The 19,699-nt window shown below is 37.9% G+C and overlaps 1 protein-coding gene across 1 annotated transcript in view; it reads left to right on the top strand.

Moving 5' to 3' along the window:
- The window catches only part of LOC140165746 (oxygen-dependent choline dehydrogenase-like), a 64,690-nt gene extending 47,383 nt beyond the window's left edge, over window positions 1-17,307 (top strand). The window contains exons 9-12 of the mRNA XM_072189064.1: window positions 5,021-5,213; window positions 6,353-6,405; window positions 7,048-7,215; window positions 15,842-17,307. Of these exons, the coding sequence (XP_072045165.1) occupies window positions 5,021-5,213; window positions 6,353-6,405; window positions 7,048-7,215; window positions 15,842-16,232 (805 nt within the window). The 3' untranslated portion in view covers window positions 16,233-17,307. The remainder of the gene's footprint in view (window positions 1-5,020; window positions 5,214-6,352; window positions 6,406-7,047; window positions 7,216-15,841) is intronic.
- Window positions 17,308-19,699: the final 2,392 nt, after the last annotated feature.

Raw genomic sequence — 19,699 nt, 5'->3', positions numbered from 1 at the left:
GCTTGGCAAGATTTGCTTTATTCTCTCCAAGTGAGAGAAAGTTAGTCTAGTTATTCGGTATAAGAGGAACGTTGTGGTTTTCTATTACCCGGCATACTGGTCGATAGCCCAGGTTCGTTTTGTTCTGGTTCCAGTCTTGATGGAATAATGCTGGTATCTGTCAAAGTTACATCAATCCTCTCAAACTCAGCCACCACTGCTTATATGCAGACTCCCATTCATGGCAGCAAGTGAAATTTGAACAGGCATAAGTTCATCCTGCAGAATCTGGTCCAAGTTATCTCTACGTCCTGCCTTAGAGGCTGTCACAAATCGCTGTAGAATGTTTCTATCTGCCTTAAGGGCCGTATTAGTGGTGTTGTTTACGATGTCAAGTGCTCTGAAGATCAGGAGTGCCAAGCACTTTACATTGGTGAAACAGGCCAATCCCTGCAGAGTCGCATATCCCAACTTAGACGCGCTAGTTCAAGTGGCAACGATTCAGCGGTCTACAAACATCTTGGGGGCAGCAGGTCACAGCTTTGACATTGACAAAGTTTTGGACCGTGAACTATGTTGGTTCGAGAAGGGAGTCAAAGAAGCAGGAGCGGGGGCATTAGAGTGTATCTGTCACATGGTTGGGATCGGGTCATCAAGCAACTTCCTCATCGATTGACTTTGGATGACCCTAAATCATCCATGGGGGACAGGGGATAAATCCCCCAATATTTTGGTCCATACAATCATCCCCCTCCCAATGTTGACGCCTGCATATTTTTGTTTCCAACCAAATTAACATGATATTTGGCCATTGTAGCCTAAAACTGTAAAAAGTGCACATTTTCGCACGTATGTATTCCACTTTTACACCATATTTCATCACTTTGGCTTAAATAGGACAAAAATGTTCGCGCGCATTTGTACCATAATCGTATTATGTTGCCAAAAGGTGCTGGATTCACTACACTTCAAAGTCGTTTTTCCAACCCCAGCCCCCCATGTCAAAAAGAAATCTATGCCACTAGCACTGGCCAAATCTGTGGTTGCAATATTCACTGATATTCTACAGTACAGGAGATGGTACCGCCTTGCTGAAAACATTGAATCGTCCGAAAGCTGAGACGACTTTCTCCTCATCGAGGTTGTCACACACTTTTCTGGATGTGTAATCTCGTTGTACACATACTCTTTCCAACTGGGAGTGTTCCACCTAATTTACTTGATATACAAGTTCTCAATTTATGAGAGAGTACCCATCTGCATCCTAATGCAGTGATACTTCTTGTGATACCTACAATCCCACCGCTCCTTAGTACCATTCAATCATTCTTGGCTATAATCAGGGGATACTTGGTTGAATTCCCGCACGGACTCCTTTACAATGAAATTTCCTGCCTGGAATTCAAGGAGGACTTCTGGTGGAAGGCAGTTCATTTCTGCCATATAAGTGGTACCCATCTGGCATAGTGGTATGATCATTCCTAAAAAAGAAAGATCGCATCCTTCTGAAGGCATACAAGTGGAGATCCCAGACACCATAATGCTGTGCTCTGATGAAAGCAAGAGAATGCTTACCATATCCATATATTGCCAGATGATGTGGACAGATGCGATAAGGCACGGGTGATACTATTTTCAAGGGTTGTCCACAGGAGAATCTACCACCAACATCTGATGCAGTAAGGCTTCACACAAAGTATGCACATTACCAGGCTTGTATTTGGAAACAAGCTGTCATCATTTCTCCAATTCTACCCCAAGTAACTGGCATGGGATGGACCTACATCTAGATAGAACCTTGGTTCCACAACTGATGACACTACCTCCAATTCCCAAAGCATGTCGCGAGATAGTTTCCCGCATGTATAAATGGCAATTGTTGCAGAAAGACTAAGCACATTTAACAGCCAACAAGAAACAGAAGAGACTTAAGGCATCCATTAAAGTTAGGAATCATTGTACTACAAAGTGAAAGGTCAAATAGAAAGAATCAAATAGTTGTAAGATGCTTACGGGCCAGTTTTATGAGTTGTACGGTGTAAAGTATAGGCCTAGTAGCTAAAAGGCGGCCATTTTGAAATATTTAACCTTTTAAAATTGGAAAACTAATTTAATAACACTGTTTTTGTTCTAAAGAAATTAAAAGTGCATTTAGCCAGAGAAAGTAATCTACCCTTATGAAAACGATGACAATTTTGTTTTTCTGAAACACACCCCAATTATTACCTAATGAATGGTGGCCATCTTGGAATTCTAGATGGTGGCAACCCTAACTAGTTACAACAGATAGTAGGTAACAGATAATTTGGAATCCTTAGTATTAAAAACATGGGTACTGCCATCATTTTTAAACTTCTATGTTGCCTACTATCCAAGTTATAGCAGAAAATGCATAAACTTGATGAAAATGGCGGCCATTTTGAAATTCAACATGGCGGCAAAACTATACCAGTTAAAACTTCAGTAACAATCAATTTGGGTTCCTCTGTATCATAAACATGGATATTGCCACCATTTTTAACCTCCTATGTTGTTTAAAATTCAAGTTATTATATGTTGAAAATGGCGGCCATTTTGTTTTTTAATTTTGAGGCTAAGACTCCAAAACTGAACCGGTTAAACAGCATTTTCGAATTCAGCACCCTCGAATTATCTTAAAAAGCTTGTTTAACCACTTTTAACACGAAATGCCTCCAACCTTTTAATTAAGCACAAATTCTCAAATTTTGACCTGTCTAAAGGGGCAGTGAACGGATCTTTTCAGAGCTACCAGTAGGCAGAGGTGGCCTACATGTCTCATTCTTAGGTTTTGTCCTGAAGAAGTCAGAGCTACTCCTGACGAAAGCTTGACAGTTCTAAAATTGTCCGACGGCGAACCCGCTAAAAACTTACCAATTGTTATGAACTCCCGTCATAAAAGCCTATCCCACAATAAGATTAAGAATTTTTAATCTGAGCTTTGATTTGTCCCTCATCGCAAATCGAAGACGAAGAGATTAACTTTTTAATCTTAAGAATTTAGATAGTGGATCATTCAATGCCAGACACTGTTTTCCCATGATGCCCATGGTAGGGTGCACAGACAGCCATGCGTTACCTTGATCGGAACTGGTTGTGAGGTCTTTGTCATCCCAGCAAACACAAAACGTTTTCGACATCATTCGCAATAGGTTATAAAGGTTGTCAGAAAACGTGTAAATGTCGGGTTATAAAAAGGGTATATTAAGGGTATAAAACGTATCATAACATTAAAAAACATTTTATGATAATATACTGCCCAGCAAACACAAAATGTTTTACAGAAAACGTTTAAATGTCGGGTTATATAAAGGGTATAAAAACGTTTTAATAACATTCCAAAAACATTTTTGAAAACTTGATACAAAACATTCTAAACAGAATGTTATTTTGGGAGTTGAAAAATGTTTTGCGAAAAATATTGACCAAAATATTTGCAATAACGTTTAAAGATGTGTCCATGACCTTTATATAACCCGACATTTAAATGTTATTAAAACGTTTTGAAAATAACATCTTAAGAACATTTCTGTGTTTGCTGGGTGCAAATATTTTAACATTATGTTATTTAAGTGTTGACAAAATATTAGGCAAAATATGTTTTCAAAAGTAGTTTACAATAGCATTTTGAAAACATTTAAAAAATGTTGTTGTAGTGTGTTTTCATACAAAACGTTTTAAAACGTTTTCATGACCTTTATATAACCCGACATTTTAATGTTATTAAAACATTTTACCTAAACCAAAAGCCAAAATATAACTAATTTAAAACGTTTTTAAAACGTTTTTGTGTTTGCTGGGCATTCACTGCGCATTTCAAATGCAATAATATATTTTTGATATTTGCCTCCACCGGGAATTGAAACGGGGACCTGTTGCACCAGACCACGCAGCTCTCACAATTCAATTTTACCAATACATTTCTTGAATTCTTTGATAATTCAGTTGTGATTAAAGAAAAAATAATATAAAAACTCATTTGGAAATTTAAAAAAAGGATGAATCGTTTGTGATTACCATATTTTATTTTGATCCTGTTTCCCCTTTCAAACTCAATATACTGCTGTATTTATCTTCAGCTTTCGCGCTATATCACTTCGCTTCAAGGTTCTTAACCTTTGCATGCATATCGCTTTAAAATCTTCATCATCTCTGATCTAGTTTCTTCTTATATTTACTTTCTTTATCATATAAGTCGGATCGCTTATGCATTATTTCCCCGGTAAATATAATTATAAGGCGAAGATAATACAGATGTCTTAAAGGTCACAGAAATCCATTTGCGATGGTTTGTTTTCAACTTAATAAGATGATTAATTCGTTTTATATAAAAGTTCAAAATATCGCTGAAAGGGTTGGATTTTGTTTCATACACTTACATGCCTATTCTGTAGATTGTGTTAAAGGGAATATATGTTTTGTTGAAGTGGTTTTGATGATGTACATTGATGAAATTAATTTGCTATGTTAAAAAGCATAATGCCGTGCTGCGCGAAGTGGATAAATCGACTCTTCTAGAAGAAGCTGTTTCAATCAAAACCTAAAAAGGTACCGCCTTTAGCATTTTACACTGATATGAATAGGAATATTAATGTAATTGACATACGCAAGGCAAACTTGCAAATGTGTATTTTTATATCCCCGTGTCTTCCCTCCTCTCCGTCTATTAGTACGAATGTGAATTATTTTATTGGCAAATTGCTACAGGGATATAATGGTGGGTGGTTCTAAATATAGCATGCATGTGAGACTTTACAAAGCATGTATTCAAAGATTGTTATACATCCCTGTCGTCATTCCCAGCTCCTCACCACATATTCCTTACCTCACTCTGCTGCCTTGACAATATAATTTAATTTCATAGGCTAATCATGCTAATATAATCATACTAACAGTATTGAAAATCCTTTTAGATTAATGGTGTGATCTGTATACAATACATGCTTATCTCCCAGAAATTCATTTCACCATCAAAGTTCAAAATCTGACCTCCTTTAATTTCTTTTTCCAAAATCTCTTTCAGATTTTCGCCTTTAATGGGATATGACACACCAAAAGAAGTACGCATGCGTAAAGAAGGAGTGACGTTTATCCCAACCCTATTGCACCCGAAGAGCAAAGGAGAAGTCAGGTTACGCAATACAAATCCCTCCACTCCACCAATTATCAATCCACATTATCTACAAAGTCCGGATGACGTCAAAGTTCTAACAGAGGTATGATGATTAGTCCGATGCATTTGCTAGTTTTAGGTTTTTATGGAAATATCTAAGGTGTTTTTAAATTAAATTCTGAAGAAAAAGAAACACGTTTTCCCCATCATAAATCGAATTCATCATTGCATGTTTTCAAGTGAGTTTGTGGTTCAAATCAGTAACATGTTGAACATCGACCAATATTTAGTGGGAGAAGGAGCTTATATGGCCTGTGCAGGAAAAACCTCGTATGTGCATTTTCACTGTGACCAATTTGGCAAATATAGGGAACAGTTACAAAATATAGGTAGGTTTTGTGCCCCCCCCCCTGTATGTTTAGTCAATGTGACCTATTCACACTGCCATGCACATAATAGGAGGTTTTCCTGCCCAGCATTAACTATACGTAAGTCTCTGTAGAATGACTTGCTCTGTAACTTTTAAACAACAATTCATCCCCTTAAGAAGCAATCTCCCTTTGAATTATTTTATAGAATCATCAAGATATATAGCTCTATTTTACCTATTCAATTGATGCACGTATTGGACTATTCAAGAGATAAATGTAAGATACTTTATTCACGTGAATGTAACGTGAATCATACAGAATACATACTTATAATCCTAATGATATAAAGAGAGCACAGTGGCCTAGCGGAACGGGCACTGACTCATAATCGGAAGGTTGCGGGTTCGAGCCCCGGCGACGCCATCGTGTTGTACCCTTGAGTAAGGCACTTTATCTCGATTACTCCTCTCCACCCAGGTGTTTAAATGGGTACCGGCATTCTTAAATGCTGGGAAGGTAACAGACTCGCTGTAGAAGAGGTGTAGCGATCCCCCTATAGCAACATTACATGGAGGAGTCTGGCCCAATCGCCAGTGAAAGAGAGATGGGCACTCCGATCACTCTTTAGACAGGATCGTCTCCTTTAACTTTACCCTTAATCCTGCGTTGAATCATTCATAAAACTAAATTATCTATGGTGCAAATGAGTATAGATCAAACCCGTTTCAAGATCGTCAAGCTCACCACTTTTCTGCAAATCACTTTAAATAACTGTTAACTTTAGAAAACAAAATGTTGTTTTCGTCTATCGTCATGACTTTTCGTTTTCTTTTTTGTTTTTGTTCTTTCTTTGTATTTCAAACAATACTAGGGTATGCGATGTGTCAAGAGACTTAGTGAAACCTCAGCACTGAAACAATATGGGTAAATGTTACCAAAATAGTTATGAATAATTACTGAATAATTTCATATGAATGCATAGAAAATAGAACAGAGAATGATAAATATTTATTGTCGTAATTGTATTTTAAATGCAATGTAATGTCAACGAGGACAATGGGGGAGGTAAAGCTTACAAAATACATTTCAACACCGTTGTAAGAGTAAAGTTATCAATATCCCAAAATATAAACGGGTGCATAAAATAATGATCAACTTGCGGAAACTTTAAGATAAGTAAAATCTCTTTCACAATTAACCACCAATTAAGTAAAATCATTAATCATAAACAACTCTTCATCACTTAAATTAAGGAATGGTGGTACTTTTTGCTTTATATTACAGTTTGCCAATATAAGTTAATAATTGTAGCTGCTCTATAGAATGTTTCTGCATTTTTACATCCTTTGAGCATATAACTAGATACTTAGTGACAAGAAGCAGCTATTGGAAATGTGTTGCTCCAAACTAACAAGACGTATTTTGGTCGGATACTATCGAAACATATCGTGTCCCATATCCTGTATCCATTTTAATGTAAGTTTCTTATTCATTATAATGTAAGTTTCTTATCCATTTTAATGTAAGTTTCTTATTCATTTTCTTTTCATTCTTATTCTTATAAAGCATACATCTATTAGACGTTAGAATGCCAGAGAGCAGCCACGATCCCTGGTCAGATGAGAATTTAGAGCAATACATACGTCACTTTGCGTTAACTCAGAGCCATCCTGTGGGTACATGTAAAATGGGTGCTCCTAGCGACAAGATGGCAGTTGTTGATCCACACCTTAGGTACGGTAATGAACAGAATAGAATGCGTTTAAGGGGGTACTACTCCCCTGTCAAATTTTGTGCCTATTTTTGCATTTTTCTCAAAAATTATAGCGCATTGGTGATATGTATATTATATGGGCAAGGCAAGGACTACAACTACTGCACTGGAAATTTTATTTCGCAACAGACAGCAGTTGTGGGGTTGCAGTCAAAAATGAGGGAAAACCAGTATTTGATCAATAAATCAATAACTACTTGCCTTGAGTTGCTGAATTTTCAGAGCAAAAGTTGTAGTCCTTGCCCCTACAACATGCATATCTTAATTGTCACCAATGCGCTATAGTTTTTGAGAAAAATGCAAAAATAGGCACAATGGCCAGGGGTGTAGTACCCCTTATTTTATACAAGTAATATTCTGAAAAGGCTTCAAACACGTCAATGCCATGAACCTTTTGTGTATTTATTAGGTATTTAGTATTCATATTGTCCAATGTTGCCTTACATATTTGTTAAACTTTTAATGTTAAATAAGAAAACAATAGCGCAATGATTACATAGCAGAGAATGTGCTATTCAATACATGCAACCAATGTAGTCTTTCTACATACTGGAACACCCCTGAAAACACTTCAAGTTACTTTGTTGAGAGATGGGATGATGACGACAACGATGATGATGATGATGATGATGATGATGATGATGATGATGATGATGATGATGATGATGATGATGTTTGATGATGATGATGACGATGATGTTTGATGATGATGATGACGATGATGATGATGATGACGACGACGAGGACGATGATGACGACGAGGATGATGTTCATGATAACGATGATGATGATGATGATGATGATGATGATGATGATGATGACGATGACGACGATGACGATGATGATGATAATGATTATAGATCTTTATTTATTTACATGCCAAAATAATACTGATCATGCATGGTGATTATGACAATGACAACGATGAAAATGATGATGATGAAAATGGATCCAAGTATGTACAGGGTGTATCAAAATGATTGGTATCCATCAGTTTTGTTGTCTATTGAAACGCCTGCTTCTTTCAAATTCAACATTATAATCCTCTCGGGCTGCCGTTTATAGTTCTATGACCTTTTTATTACATAAATTCCCAAATTAGGTAGATTGTGTGCTGCATTTTGATGTGGCAGTCTTGTCCATGCTCACTGGATATTGATGGGTACCAATCATTTTGATACACACTGTATGCTAATAAAAATAAAAAACACATGGTTCAAATTTACAGCATGTGTATTGCTTACCACATATTGGTACGCTACACAAAAAAACCTTATTTTCTCGATATTGACATACTACTGAGGATGATTGTAATCGATGATGGTGTCTCTATGCATGTTATGTAGGTAGGTAGGTAGGTAGGTAGGTAGGTAGGTAGGTAGGGAGGGAGGGAGGTAGTAGGTAGGTAGGTAGGTAGGTAGGTAGGTAGGTAGGTAGGAGGCTGGTAGGTAGGTAGGTAGGTAGGTAGGGAGGAGGGAGGGAGGGAGGAGGGAACCTCGGGGAGGGTCAGCTTAATGCACTTTTGTTTATAGAACTTCAGCGAACTTTTGGGGTTTCCCTTAATTTTAATAGTTCAATTTTGCAGCAAGTGTCAGCTTACCACATCCCGGTACGCCACGCAAAAATATTTTTGACATTTGTGAATAAATATGGTTGAATTTATGACGATAGCAAAATATATTTGGTTCAACATGTGCAGGAAGTACAAATTGACCATAACTATGCTAAGAAAATATTTCATTATATTGTTCAATGAGTTTTAAAAAGTATGATGAGCTTGGAGTCAATAACTCTCGGTCAAAATTAAATACCCATCTCCCAATTCAATTAACTGATAATAAAAATAGGTAGCTTCTCAAGAGCTATAAACAGATGTACTTGCGTGACCCAGTGTATCGAATTAACCAACATTGGACTTATAGATCAAGTTACATCATACATGTTACTATTCTGAATTGCCAATAAGTCAAAAGGTATATAAAGTTCAATTGCAATATAAAAAGAAATTGTAACCTGAAGCAAAGACCTTTCACAATGATGGAGCTAGAGCAACAGGCAAGGGAATTAGCTGCTTTCTTCTTTACCAATCTTAAAATTGAAATTATTGATAAGAATAATTTTTATAGTGTCTATCTAAGTGGAGTTAAATGTATTATAGTCCTTTTGTCAGCAAAATACTCTCTTTAATTGGCCGATTGAAATATTTCAACCTTTTAACGATTGATGATAGGAATCAATCTTAATAGCATAGGCGTATATAGAACCCGGGGATGGGGGTGGGTGTAAATCCCCAATATGGTCCATTCACTTCCCCCCCCCCCCACACACGTTGACGCCTGTATGTGGGTTTCTGACCAAATTAACTTCATATTTGGCCAGTTTAGCCCCAAAAGTTAAATTTTAGCGCTTCGCGCGAATTTATTCCACTTTTGAACCATATTTCACTAGTTTTGCTTCAATATGGCAACATATTTCGCGCGCATTTGTACCATACACTTATTTTGTCGCCAAAAGGTGCTGGATTCACATTACTTCAAGAAAATTTTTCCATCCCCCCCCCCCCAATATCAACAAAAAATATACGCCAATGCTAAATAGATTGAAATGTCTTTTTGTTTTTACTCTTTTTGTAGACTGTTTTCGCTATCCAATCATTTGTTACCCTCCTTATGTCTTGCTAAATGTATATATTGCATAATATGTTTGGAATGAGATTTCAAACCTTCTTAGAGTGAATATTTACAATCGCAAATCGCAAATTTCCAATTTGCGAGTGTTCTGTTTTTGGTCAGTTCTTACCTAGCCGGGACACCGGCTAGGTCTTGTGATGCTATCGGATCTTTCTTCGTCTTCTTTCTTCTGGCAACAAATTTCAAAATGCTTCTTCTCCTACAGGTTACATCCTACAATGACGTCACTTGCACATATGCACCGGCTATATCCAGTGTCTATAAGATATTCACAAATTTGGGGTCAAAGGTCATTAAGGGGTCATTTCCGGTATAAAAGCAAATATCTTCAAAATGCTTCTTCTGCCACAAATTACATAGTACGATGATGTCACTTACACATATGCATCGGCTATTACAGGTACACAAAAGTTATTCTCCGATTTTGGGTCAAAGGTCATTAAGGGGTCATTTCCGGTCTGAAAGCTAAAATATTCAAAAAATCACTGTTTTTACAAATTACATAGCAGAGTGTTGTCATCAGCACACATGCATTGTTACCAACCAGGGTCTTTGGGGTGTCTACAGTTTTGGTGTCAAAGGTCATTAAGAGGTCGCTTCCGGTCAAAACCAAAAATCATCAAATATGTTCATTTTTTTATATCTTAAAACGGAACCAGACCAGAGTGATATAAACTTCATATATGCATTAGTATTATCCGATGTATGCACGGTATTTTTATTTTTTGGTCAAAGGTCATTTAGACGTCATTTCCGGTATTAAGCTACCTAACTTCAACAATTTTTATCTCCATAACTAAGCATAGCAGATTCTTTTAATTTAAACTGTAACAATGCATTTTCTCGGTGTATATGAGGTTTTTTTTTTATATTGGGGTCAAAGGTCATTAAGGAGGTCAAAACGTCAAATTTGCAAAAAAAAAAAAATTAAAATTACGGAAAAGTAGCTGTATCTCAGCCTATGGAAGACGGACAAAGCCCCTACATGCTACAGTGATGCACCATTATTGGTGTGAGATGTCCATACCAGCCGGTCAAAGGTCAAACTTTAAGTTAAGACTGACATTTCCGGCCCCGGCTAGGTCCAGATCTGTAACCAGATCTAGTTCTTTCTTTCTTTCTTCTGTCAAACTTTTAACGAGCCATCGTAGCCATATGCTTTAAGCCAATGTGACCATATTTGGTCACAAGGACCATTGGTGGGGGCACAAATGTTACATGACCAACTCGGGGACAAAGGTCATCCAAAGGTCATTATGGCCAAAATGTGATTTTCACTAAAATGCTACTTCTTCCACAAATTACATAACACAATGTCGTCACTTGCATACCTGCATCGCCTTTAGACAGTGTCTAAAAGTTGTACAAAGAATTGGGGTCAAAGGTCATTAAGGGGGTAAAATCTTACAATTGCATTATCTCAGCATCTGTAAGGGGTATGGGGCTCAAACTCAGTGACAACAAATCTCATAACCAGGGGAACATTTTACAGGGGTCAGGTCAAAGGTCATGCAGAGGTCAAATTTAAGAAATGCATTTTCTGTACATCTGTAATGGGTACGGGACTCAAACTCTGTGACAACAAACTTAATGACCAGGGGCATATTTTGGAACACTTTGCAGGGATCAGGTCAAAGGTTATCTGGGGTCAAATCTTATAATTTCCTTTTCTGGACATCTGTAAGGGGTATAGGGCTCAAACTCGGTGACAACAAATCTCATGACCAGGGGACCATTTTGCGGGGGTCAGGTCAAAGGTCAAATTTTAAAATGCACTTTTGGACATCTGTAAGGGGTACGAGGCTCAAACTCGGTGACAACAAACTTAATGACAAGGGGGAATATGTTGGAACACTTTGCAGGAGTCACGTCAAAGGTTATCTGGGGTCAAATCTTATACCGTAATTTCATTGTGTGTAAGGGGTATGGGAGCTTAATTTCGGTGACAACAAACCTTGTGACCCGGGAAACATTAAGGTCAAAGGTCAGGTCAAATGGCCATCAAAGGGTTACATGCCTTGCGATTGTCTGCGCTCTGTGAGCGCAAATTATCTCTAGTTACCTAGCCGGGGCTCTCCCGGCTAGGGTTTGTTTTCCTACTCGGTCAACAAATTCTGGCAACAAAATACACACTTTTTGCTCCAGCTCAGACATGCTTCGACCGATTTTGACCTAACTTGGTCACAACCATCATTGACCACGACCATACATGTCACGTGACTTTGAATGGGTTAAAGGTTACAGAGGGGTCAAATAGGCCATAAATGTGATTTGAGCTAAAAGTGCTTTTCCTCCTACATGCAACATCCTACAATGACGTCACTTGCACATAAGCATCTGCTATATCCACTGTTTATAGGGTGCACACATAATTGGGGTCAAAGGTCATTAAGGGGGCATTACCGGTATAAAACCAAATACCTGTAAAATGCTTCTTGTGCCACAAATTACATAGTACAATATATTACTTCCACATATAGCATCGGCTATACCAAGTGTCTAAAGGTTGTACACAGAATTGGGGTTAAAGTTCATGAAGGGGTCATTTCCGGTACAAGTCTAAAAAAGCTTCAAAAATTTATATCTGCTACATGCAGCATAGTACGTTGATGCCATTTGCACTGATGCATTGCCCATTGACCAGTGTTTGGGGAGAAATGTTAATTTTTTTAATAGCCACTCGTTAAAGTGCATATTTGAAGTAATTAAGCCATTTTTGCTAACATTTAGACACCTCAGGACACCTTGTAGATATGAAGCACAGCTGGCTATTGCTGGAGATCATCCCTGACACCTGTATACTTGGGTAATCACAGCCACAAAGTGCAATTTAAGGTGTGTTCAGACATGGGGTATTATAGTATTCAACTCGAGCAAATGGGCAGGCCTATTTACCTTGAGTAAAGTGTCCAGTCGGGGTAAGCTTGTGATGAATGTTGAGTTTGTGCATGTCTGGACATATTTAGCTTCACTTTGCAATTCCAAAGCTGGGTGGGGCAAAATTTGAGGATTTCTACATGTAGTAGTGTGGACATAGGAATAAGGAATCACAATTCTCAAGGATTCTATCCTGTCTGAACATGATTGGATTGGGTGTCGGCGAGTGGGTAATAATTCACACAAGTTGTACATTTTTTGGCCACATCGATATATTTATATGTTTCTTTGGCCAAAAAGATATAATGATCTGTTTCCCATTATAATATGAATACGGAAAAATAAAGTCCTTAACTGGTGGTGGTGGTGGAGGGGGGTGATGATCCCGTTGGGTACGTAGTATGAAGCCAAGGTCATCTGAGGTAAAAGGTCAGGTCAAATTCAAGGTTGCTCCAATGGAGCTGTAACTCGGGGGGGGGATGAAACATGACACTTCACATGCCCCCTCCATTAGAATGGAACAGTGTTTCCATTAGGCATGTCTATAGTATAGATCTCAATTCTTAGAACATGTAGGCCTATAGTATAATATAATCATTGTTTAATAATACAATATTGAGTTCTCAATGTGAGATAGATGATCCCTGAAAGGTGTAGTTTACCATTGAGAGTATTTTTATTACAAACAGTTAAATATATCTGGAAAGTTAAAGTTCAGCTGTGTTGCCGAAGCAACAAGAAATGATCATAACAAACTTTTTGTAATATTAATCTTAATAGAGTTCAATAGGTCAGGTGGTGCATGTATATAGCTTTGAATTTTGGTCATTGTATACAGGATACAAGGCATGGTCACTAGGATCCCCAACATGCTCATCTATCAGGGGAACAGTTCTTAAACCCCAATACATTTGTACATTCATTGAATGACCTTTGAAGATTTGGGTCCAAATACTCATACTCTGCAAACTTGATGTCAAATTTTGCACTATGATTATGTAGTTGAGGTTATTGGAATATGCCATTGGGATGAGGCTTTTGTGACCATAGTGTGTAAAAGAGTTTTGTTAGCAGCATCTTCCACTTGGAGTGAAGGATAATATTATTAAGGATTTATGGAATATCACTGGAATATAGTTCATGTTGTAATCTTGGATCAACATGTTGCAGAAATTCTTGGACATAAGTAGGCATTGGCAGCTTGTCATTGTTAACAGTGCTCAGCATTATATAGTTCAGGTAAAAGCAGCATAGTTCCTAAACTGGAACGTATAGTAATTTCATCCAAATCTGAGTAAATACACATATTCAAATGCAATTGCTATTTTAATAGTGGGTCAGTTAACATAAGGATTTGTGCATAATTATGTGTAGGCCTACCCCCGGGGTGGTGAATTCTCAAAGAGGTCTGCCAAAAATTGCTTGCCCCCCCCCCCTTTAGCCGTGCCAAAAAATCTTTGCTCCCCCCTTTTAACATGCCAAAAATCTTTGCCTCCCCCTTTCGACGTGCCAAATAATCTTTGTCCTCCCCCCCTTTACAGTTACACACTTAGATTTAGGGGAACCCAAATATAAAACCTTAAATTGTCTTATCATATATAATGCGAGTGCAGCGAGCAGGAAATTGCATATTTGAACGTGTTCCTAATGTTTTCCTACACCTTTTAGGGCGTAATATAGAAATGGTGCCCAAAACATCTGTGCCAAAAATCGCTTGCCCTCCCCTTTCGACCTGCCAAAAATCGCTTGACTCCCCCCTTTCGACCTGCCAAAAAATGCTTCCACCCTTTTGGCCTGCCAAAAAATCTTTGCCCCCCTATAATTCACCACCCGGGGGTATACAAAATTATTGCACCACCCCTAAGTAAAGCCCGATTTACCCTTAGAAAAATTATCAGACTATAATTATAATAATTATAATTGATCAAGGGAAAATTACATAACTGTATAGGCCTATATTTTATTTACAGTCAATGATTATTTAGTTTACCTAGGCTTAACATACATCATGGCAACCAGTTTTTGGACATGAACTTACATGTATATTAGTAGGGCGTACTGAAGTGGAAGGAATGTGCTCACTGCTGTTAAGGGGTTAATTATATGTAGGGCCTACTACCGGGGTGGTGAATTATAGGGGGCAAAGATTTTTTGGCGGTTTTGGCATTTCAAAAAGGGGGAGCAAGCAATTTTGGGCACAGATGTTTTGGGCATCGTTTCTATATTACGCCCTAATACTAGTAAATTTAAGGTTTTACATTTGGGTTCCCCAAATTCTTGCATGTGTAAAAGGTGGGGGGGGGGGGCAAAGTTTTTTTTGGCACAAAGGGGGGGGAGGGGCTGCAAATTTTTGGCAGACAATTTTGACAATTCACCCACAATGGGTGTAGGCCTACACAAAATGATTGCACATTCATGTTATAATCTTCAACATAAACTCCTCAACAAAAGTTTGAAAAGTTTTTAAAAAGTGTCATGTATGGGCATGAAACTTAGTGAACCTCCAAACCACATACGGCCCGGCTAGGTTTGTGGTCTATGACCACCATTTGCCACTAGTTCCAATCTGTATTTCAACTGGAAAGGACTTGTCTCTAATTCGGGACGGCAAAAGATTGAAAATTCAATCTGTTTGATTGAATATTCAATTGGGGAATATAAGAGTAGAGAGTAGATATAAATGTGATTATATCCTTGGCCTTAACTAAAGACCACCAAAAATATTTATATCGAAAAGTTGCTCTTGCGTTTTAGGAGTCGAAATTAATGGCTCTATATCCCTTCAATGAGAGAAAATGAAAGAAAAGCCATTCATTATGTGCAATTTTAAATCCTATCATTTTCCTGACGATGATAATTAGGCCTACATTTAGTTGCATCATTAAAGCATTTTTGAAATATGGCGGGTACAAAAGGAGAGGGCGTACTGTGATTTGGGTAATCTTTTGTCAGCTGTTCCTTTTTTTATTTATTGATGTATTAAATATTTTACCAAGACATTTTCTGCATTATATTACAGGGTGCGCGGCATCGATAGGCTCCGTGTTGTCGATTCTTCTGTGATACCCAGTGTTCCTTCAGGTGGCACTTTAGTACCGTCCATTATGATTGCCGAAAAGGCAACCGACATCATCAAAGAAGATGAAGCTATATTGCAAACTCAAACTGTTCCAACTGTGCCTACTGTTGACTTATCGAATGAAGCCACCAACTCGCTAGCGAATCGCCATCGACACCGATCGGCAGAAGACGTCCCTGAACATTTGAAAATGACACCACTTTGGGCAAAAATGTCCTCCTGTCCCGATTTACTACATACGCGGCCCCGGTCCAGAAGTACCCCGCCGCCTATGACAATGCTTGCCTTTACGTCCATAGACGAAATTCCTAACCCCGACCCGGCCGAATAACGAATACCCGACCCGACCGAATAATAACGATTACCCGATCCCCGACCCGACCGAATAACGAATACCCGACCCGACCGAATAATAACGATTACCCGATCCCCGACCCGATCGAATAACGAATACCCGATAATGAAGACAACAGAAGTGTTAAAAGCACTATCGGTGATTCGCTGAATCAGAAAATTTCCAAAAAAAATCATCGAAAATTAGATTTTTGCATTTTTGTAATGAGTAGGCCTATTAAGGTGTTTCAACATACCCTGCAAGTGATCAAACCGAACACGTCCTAATACGGGTATAATGTCATATTTTAGTCAATGTTGCAGGGGCGTAGCAAGCGGGGAGACAGGGTGGACGAAGTCCATGGGCCCGAGAGTTCAGGGGCCCCAAGCAAAAAAAGACAATGAAATAAACGCTAAAACGCTTACTAAGACATTTGCGCGAGAAATAAGTTTTTACTTATTTTGCTATGTAAAGGGTTAGCATGATATGCGCGAAGCACGCAAAATTGTGCAATTTTACCATATTTTGGTCCAAAACATGGTGTTGTCGGGCTAAGAGGAACATGCACAGGGCAGTTTGGGGGCCCTCTGGCCCAATGGTAAATCTGGCCCTGCTAAAAGGGCCCCACACTGTTTCTTGTCCATGGGCCCCGAGGATCTTGCTACCCCCCCCCTGTGTTGGAGATGTATGCGCGGCACTTATGCAATTGAATTTTCTTTTTGCCAATTCTTTTCATTTATTATACCTATAAAAACACCCAATACAATTGCCATAATATTGACTGTTTGCTTTTTTCAACTCAAAGTGTTTACTTCCTTAGGCCTAATGTTCATTTGCTTGTTTGTTTCTTGTCTTCTCACTTATCCGTTGTTGTTAATTTGGTATTATTTTATTTGCATTAAAACTTATGTTTTTTTAAAGGTTTTTTTTTCAAAGGTAAAATTTGCGCCAAAAAAATCCTCATTTTTGGAGAAAATCCAAAAAAACTTATTTTTGTACCCACATTTTTTCGGTCAACGTAAACAAAATTGATTTTTAAAAACTAGATACAAATATTTAGGAACCTTTTGTTAATTTTGACCAACTTCTCCAAAAATATTTGAAATTCGGGCAAAAATCAGGCTTTTTTATGATTCTTTTGTAAATCGGGCATTGTGAAAATGTGGATGTGTGTGCGTAGAGGAGGGGTGGGATGTGTTGCGTATATGAGCCCTGGGTGAATGGCGGGCTTCAGGGACGTCTTCTGCCGATCGGTGTCTTGCGAATCGATAGCGTGTTGGTGGCTTTTACATTTGTAGAGAACTGCAAATGTTGATCTTGATCTGACTTTTTACTGCATAAATGGGGACACATCTGCAACTGAGGACGTCTATGGCTGTAGGAATCAGCCTAAATGCAAAGCAGCGATGGTGACCCACGGGAATTGCAGTCCTCCCCATTTACCAGGACGTGCCCGGTTGGCCCAAATTGCACGTTTCAACAACATGAGTTCGCAGTTACCCGGTACTATAGGACGGTCCCCGGTTGACTGGTGATTTCTCAAATGTGGCCTGGTTGGATAGTTAAATGTGTGTGTGTCCCCGGTTGTATGGTGTTTTCACAGACGGGGGTGTGTGCGTCCCCGGTTGCCAGTAGTGTGAGTTTTATATGGGATAGGGTGGGGTGTGGGTGCACCGTAAACATTGCTCCACTTACTCAATAAATTGAGGTACACTGGTTACACTTATTTTATTAAAGCCATAATGTACGATTTCCGTCAAACTTTGATTTTTTTTATTCTTTTACTGTTAGGAAGGGTTTCTGTCCATTTAAAGCCGGAATAATGAGATAGGCTTATATGAAATAAACACCCAATGACTATTCGGCCGTTAGTTCTATATGGAGGATTTAATGTGGTCCCACAGTATGTTAAACTTGCTCTGATGACCTACAAACATAACTGCGAATTTGGTTACTTCCATTGGGCCATGTGGTAACGTTAATATGCCAAAAATTAAGTTTAAAAAATCAAACACTCATTTCATATTATAAGATCGTAGGCCTACATTATGGCTTTAAGCATGTATAAGTAACCATACCCGGTAATTATTTAAGTTGTCCTTACACCAACAGAATGCTGGATAATATTTCAAAATAATGATTTTTTTTTTCTCTGTTAATGTAACATTATGTATATTTGATTTACTCAGAGGCATAAAAATGCAACAAAAGCATGTTATAGGCTTATACAAGTATATAGTAAGGCCATCGGCAATGAATTCATAGTTTCCTCTTGGAGATCTTGAGAAGGGACCGAGGTCACATTTCATTATTCATTATTCATTATTTTGCATCATTCATTAATCATTATTTGCTATTTAGGGTTATATACACATTAAAACAATAAAACATGTTTCGAATGAATTACTGCAGCATATCAAAGGTTCACTTTGTGAAATCAAAATCTTTTAAAATAAATTACTATTATTGCATCGCATCTAAAAATGCTCCGGAAAGGGACGAGGATTCTAAAATTTCCATTATTTAGCACATGCTCTACCCTACTGCTTCAAAACACTGCTAAAATGCTTACAAGAATGGGACAGACATAACTGACAAGTAAACACTTTCATAATGACATCAACTTTTAAGAAAATTGAGATTTGAATGAAAATAATGAAAGTATCGGCCAGTTTTGAAAAATGACGAGCGCTCCAAGAAGAAACTATGAATTCATTGCCGTTGGCCTAATGTCATTTTAAGTGTAAAATGAGCATTATTTCCTCGTTTTTACAAATTTATTTCTAACTTAATTTATTCATTTCCTAAATTCTTAAGTTTTGGGGAAATTGCATATCTTCAATACGAAAGGTCAGGAATTTCAAATGATGGACGGCTTTTCCTCCCAGCTAGCTACATACACTTTAAGTACACATCATTAGATTTATAAAGTTTACTTCGAGGAATGTTAAATGTCAATAGGCCCAAATTTGTATTATATCGCGAATTTCAAAAATTCTAAATTATTTGATATCAAAAAGACATTCCTTGTATTCAGAATGCAATTTGATATGTCTGATGTGCTCTCATGTCCCACAAAAATACTGTGCTAACGTTGCTATCCGATCCCTTAAGTATTGTACAAATAATTATTTATGAGTTATCGCAATCATTTTAGTGTGTGCGTCCCGATATGCGCAATTGATATATGTGTGGATGTGGTGTAGGCATGGGGTGGGGGTGTTGGTGTGAATATAGTGTTTTACGACGTATATAAGTTGTCAGATACACATTAATGCATAAGAGAAGCAGGAGTTGTGATTTTATACCAAGTTTAAAAATGCTTTCATCTGCTTTTGTAACGTGCAATGCACATACATCAAATATACACATCTTTATCATTGTATAATTATTTTCATGTCACAATTTGCAAAACGTATGCGCATAAATATGAATTTATTATATATGTATATCTTTGATTTCAC

Source organism: Amphiura filiformis, chromosome 12, assembly GCF_039555335.1.
Source record: "Amphiura filiformis chromosome 12, Afil_fr2py, whole genome shotgun sequence".
NCBI classification, from domain to species: Eukaryota; Metazoa; Echinodermata; class Ophiuroidea; order Amphilepidida; family Amphiuridae; genus Amphiura; species Amphiura filiformis.
Note: the sequence above shows the minus strand (reverse complement) of the source record. Positions and strands in the feature narration are given on the sequence as shown.